This window comes from Propithecus coquereli, unplaced genomic scaffold (assembly GCF_000956105.1).
Source record: "Propithecus coquereli isolate 6110/MARCELLA unplaced genomic scaffold, Pcoq_1.0 Scaffold52, whole genome shotgun sequence".
Taxonomy (NCBI): Eukaryota; Metazoa; Chordata; class Mammalia; order Primates; family Indriidae; genus Propithecus; species Propithecus coquereli.
The window spans coordinates 979,010-983,962 of record NW_012151063.1 but is presented as its reverse complement, the minus strand read 5'-3'; the positions used below and the strand labels follow the sequence as shown (position 1 = coordinate 983,962).

Genomic DNA, 4,953 nt, shown 5'->3' with positions numbered 1-4,953 from the left:
GACTCAAATGAAAATAAAAAGAAGGTTTTATGTTTTTCCCAAGAGGGACAACAAGAGACAATGACGAAATGATTCTGAAGTTAAAAGAAAAAAAAAATAAACAAAAAAGCAGGAACCCCACACAAACATAAAAGACACAACAAAATCAAAAGAACTTTAACGTCTTGCTCGTCAAATAGTACTTTAAAAAATATTCCAGGAGCAAAAATAAAGTGGAAAAACATTTTCTTAATAAATTGGGCTGGCGAGAATTAGTGTCATCTGTAAATAAATGAAGACGACTTACAAATCAGTAAAAAAATATGAGAATAGCAGAATAAAGGACAAAAGAAGTGTACGTGGTTAATTGATGTACTATTTTTTTCAAAAAAAAAAATTCAGAACCGAAGACAGGAAACTAGGAGAAGATTGGTATAATATATTACATTATATCTGTGCATCCTAGAAATCTCTTCAAACGATTAAAAAACAAAGTGCATGAACTCAACTTAAATTTGCTCCATAATTCATAATTCTACAATGTCAGCAGAAAAAAATATAACATTTTCAAAATTAGAGATTAAAGTATATAATTACGTATGAGTATATAATAGTATATAATTGTCACGAAAAGCCGTAGGATGAAACAAGTCAATGACATGAAAAAACGTTTCTGAAATATTACTAAGCAAAAATAATTTGCTGGCACATTATGAACGAAAGACTTGCATTTTTATTTGAAATGAAAGTGCTTCATTTAAGTTGATGTATAAAATAAGCAAATAAAAATCAAATGTCAACAGGACATGGACAATACCGTGTTAAAAATTAGACAACCACGTAAACCAAAAAAGCCCCACTAAAAATGGCAAGTTTGAGCGCCCATTCCATTCCAAACACCGGCGAGAGTCCGATGACCCTGAGAATGCTGTGATTTGTCGGAAAAGCTGATTTAAATACTCAAGGGCAAAAAAGATTTTAAAAAACACCAGCTTCTCTTCAGGGAATACACAAGCAGATATTTTCCTCCCTATTGAGTCTGTTATTTAAAAATCTCATATTCGATTTATTTGCAAGTTCCATAACACCTCGGAAGCAGAATTAGCAAATCCAAACCAAAAAGACGTTTTTGAATGCTGTGTTTTCCACGTGCCCGAACGCTGGAACGACCTACAGGCGGAGTGGGCAGTGAGCACATGCTAGTCTGAAATCACCTCCTCTCAGCTGACAAGGACATCACCGTACGAAAAACATCATACGAATAACCCACGGGGTTTGAGGTTCTTACCGCTGGAACCGGGTTGGTTGGGGTTCGGATTCGGCTTGGGCTTGGGTGGGTTGGGCGGTGCCGGGTCATCTGTCAGAGATGAGAGTTGCAGTGGTGAGTGTTTTGCAGTAAAGAGACTGAAACATCTGTTTGCACACGGGCAGTTTACTAAACCGTCAGAAATCGGAGATCATCTTTTGTCACAGGAGGGACAGCCATCGACACAGCCTCCTGCCAAATTCTTCCCATCACCCTCCAGCTAGAGCGCTTAACTTCAATTATTTTCCACAGAAACCAAAGCAGGTGTGCACACCAGCTACAAAATATGCAGGGTCCCAGGCAAGATGCAAATGCAGGACCCGTGGTTCAAACTGTGTGAAGAATTTCCGGAACGCAGCAACCGTGTACTAGACCCATACAGAGCCCCTGAGTGACTGCAGATCCCACAAGCCTAGGAAGCCAGCCCCGGCCAGGGTAGTCACAATTGCCTGAGGTCATTCCAAAGACACTGAGAGTTTTAAAACAAAAGCAAGCATGCTGGGGAAAAAACAAAAAACAAAAAACCAAAAAACCCAACAATAAGGACAAAAAAAAAAAAAAAACCCCGACGACGATATACCTATTCCCTAGGTTGCCACGGCAAAAATGGGTTCCAGTTACCATTCCCAAGAGATGAGTCTCTTTGAAATGACCACAGTTCGATCACAAGTTAATAAGTTGGTGTTGGCAAGGCAGTAACACAGGAGATTTAAAGGGGTTACTCACTGTGTCCTCCGCCACCAAGAGCATCTTCTAGGTTAAAATCGTCCCCTAGAGGAGGGAAAGGCGTCGTTAACACCAAAGTTCCGAGTGCACGAGGAAGGGCCTTGCAAACAGACAGAAAAAACACCGCATGCCCACATCCTGTGCTGCCACCATTGCCTGCCAAGAAGTCCCCAGTGACTTCTCCGGGATAGACCCTAAGAGGCAGGGACAGAAAACTGGGATCTGAGCTGAAACCCTACAGAGGAAGATCAATAACTGAACAGAGCTGTTAAATGTTTAAAAAAAAAGAATCAGACAGTGTTGAGCTAAGACAATGATGCCGTAACTTTGCCCACCACGTTTGCTCTGTGAGTCTCTCCACCCACAGGATGTGATGTTCGGGGCATTCCACGATTTGTCCCGTATTCCTGATTTTTATTTGCGAGCGTGGCACAAGAGCACCTGGCACGCAGGTCCTTGGGCCGAGATGCGTGTCGCTCACAGGTTATTGGGGAGCTGAGCCCTGAACGTTTTCTCTCCCAGGGACTGAACCGTGCCAGAACAGACCAGCTCAGATCCTCGGAGTAAAAGGACACAGAGATGTTGTCAAAATGTCCCAGAAGCACCAGCAACCGTTTAGCTCACGGAGGTCACGGCACGAGACTGTCGGTATCACCACACAATTCAAATATTAACCAGACCAGATCCAGAGCCCTCGAATGACGCATCTTTTCCTCCTAGTTGTCTAAGCTCTGTCCTGCGGTCAGGGACCAGTGGTTCCTCTCTCTCTTTGCAAACTAGAACCGCTTGCTTCTTACCAGGACTGGGCTTTTTGGGGGTTGGAGTGGGTTTCTTGTCTTCGTCACCTGAAGAAGAAAGACAGTTTCGTCAGTAAGGCTCACAGCTGGGGAAAGAACACCAACCCTCTTTGGTTGTTAGGGGTGTTGCATCTCCTGGTTGTTAAGGATTTCCTCAGAAATAGCTGGAGAATGTTTTCGGCATCATTTTTCCTCCCCAGCCCGGACAGTGGCCGAGCTGTGTAGGATGACTCTTCATCCCAGAAGGACCCATGGGCCAGGGTTTTCGGCAAGACCCAGAACCCCTTCCCTACCTCCTGCCGTTGAATAAAGGTTAGGAGTTAAAGATTCACCACAAAGCCGAGAAAACGGGATGTTTAGCACAAAAACTGAACTCGGAGAGCCCGAGGTCCATGCATGAGGAGGGATGATGGACCCAGGGTTGAAATGCTGTTCGTGATTCTTACGTGAAGCACATTCCTGGCTCCCCGAGACCCTCCCCAGACGCCCCCTCTGGGAATGGAAGCCACCCAGCCTGAGGCTGCAAGACCAAGGACGCCTCCCACTACAGGAAGCACTTGTTCCCACCGGCCCAGAATGGGTAGACGGTTGGGAAAAAGATTATCTCCTTTGGTGAGTTAAAAAAAAAAAGTTAAGAAATGGGACCTGGGTTAAAAAATGTCTCTGCAAAACCCACATCCACCCAGAACCTCAATATAGGACCTTATTTGGAAATAGGGTCTTTGCGGATGTAATTGGGGAAGGATCTCGAGATGAGACCATCCTGGATTAGAGAGGGCTCTAAGTCCAATGGCAGGTGACCTCCTAAGAGACAGCAGAGGAGACACAGACGCAGAGGAGAAGCCACGTGGAGACGGAGGCAGAGACTGGAGTGACGCGGCCACAAGCCCAGGGACGCCCGGAGCCCCCAGGAGCAGGAAGAGGCAGGAAGGAGCCTCCCCTGGAGCCTGCGGAGGGAGCGCGGCCCCGAGACACCTGCATCTCACACTGCTGGGCTCCGGCACTGGGAGAGCGTGAATTCTGTTGTTTAAGTCACCCCATTGGTGGTGCCTTATTATGGTCGTAGCCATAGGAAAAACTACAAGGGGAAGGTGATATCTAAGCCAGAATAAGGAGGAATTTCACCATGTGCTTTGGATGAAGAGAGGGAGACAGGGGGGAAGGCAGAAAAGAGGCGGGGTGTGGGCATGTCCCTCCCAGGAACTGGGGCGTGTTCACCCCACCGGCAACTTCCCCAGGCACCTGGCACGAGTGTGAATTATTCCACTGGGGAGGGTTGATTTACCCTAACCAGGGCATCTTGGTTTTCCTCACCGTAGATTAGCACGGTGATGGCATGAGGCATGCTTGAACACACAGGCATGCCTCATCCTATTGCATTCTAATTTACGGCGCTTCCCAGATACTGTGTTTCTTTTACAAACTGAAGGTTGGTGGCAACCCCGTGTCCAGCAAGTCTATGGGCACCATTTCTTCCAAAAGCATGAGCTGCACTTTTTAGCAACAAAGTATCTTTTAATTAATGCATGCACGTTGCTTTCTTAGACATAATGCTACCGCATACTTAATAGACAATAGTAGAAAGGAAACAACTTTTCTAGGCACTGGGGAACTGAAAAAAAAATGGTGTGACTCATGTTCCTGTCTTATTGTGGAACCAAACCCAAAACGTCTCAGGTATGTTTGTATCAACTACATGAAGGTAACATAGTTACGGTATTCTACAAAATGATACCAGTGCTTACCACCGAGGGCGTCAGACAAGTCGAAATCTTCATCTAAGAGGAAAAAAAAAGAGTCAGATTAGAAATAAGGAAAGATAAATTTGAAAATTACGAAGATGAAAAAATGGTATGATATTTTTCTGACTTTGTGATATTTGTAGTATTTAAAAGAGCAGCTTTTATAATGTGCTTTTATAAATGTGTAACATTTATAATGTGCTGCTATTTCTCTTCTCATCCTAAATATTCACTTTCACGCCTGAAAGTAAGAAGACATTAGCCTATGTTTTAAATAAATGCTGACTCTCGAGTTTAGTAGAAATCAAAAATGCGGGAAGGCCGGGCGCGGTGGCTCGTGCCTGTAATCCTAGCACTCTGGGAGGCCGAGGAGGGTGGATGGCTCAAGGTCAGGAGTTCGAGA

General features: G+C 44.8%; 1 protein-coding gene across 2 annotated transcripts in view; it reads right to left on the bottom strand.

The window, feature by feature from the left end:
• Window positions 1-4,953, bottom strand: part of LOC105820350 (CD99 antigen-like) — a 35,475-nt gene that overhangs the window by 13,533 nt on the left and 16,989 nt on the right. For both annotated transcript variants that reach the window (XM_012656811.1, XM_012656812.1), the window contains exons 2-5: window positions 4,554-4,586; window positions 2,809-2,856; window positions 2,012-2,056; window positions 1,268-1,336 (exon numbers count right to left, since the gene is read on the bottom strand). In XM_012656811.1, the coding sequence (XP_012512265.1) occupies window positions 1,268-1,336; window positions 2,012-2,056; window positions 2,809-2,856; window positions 4,554-4,586 (195 nt within the window). The remainder of the gene's footprint in view (window positions 1-1,267; window positions 1,337-2,011; window positions 2,057-2,808; window positions 2,857-4,553; window positions 4,587-4,953) is intronic.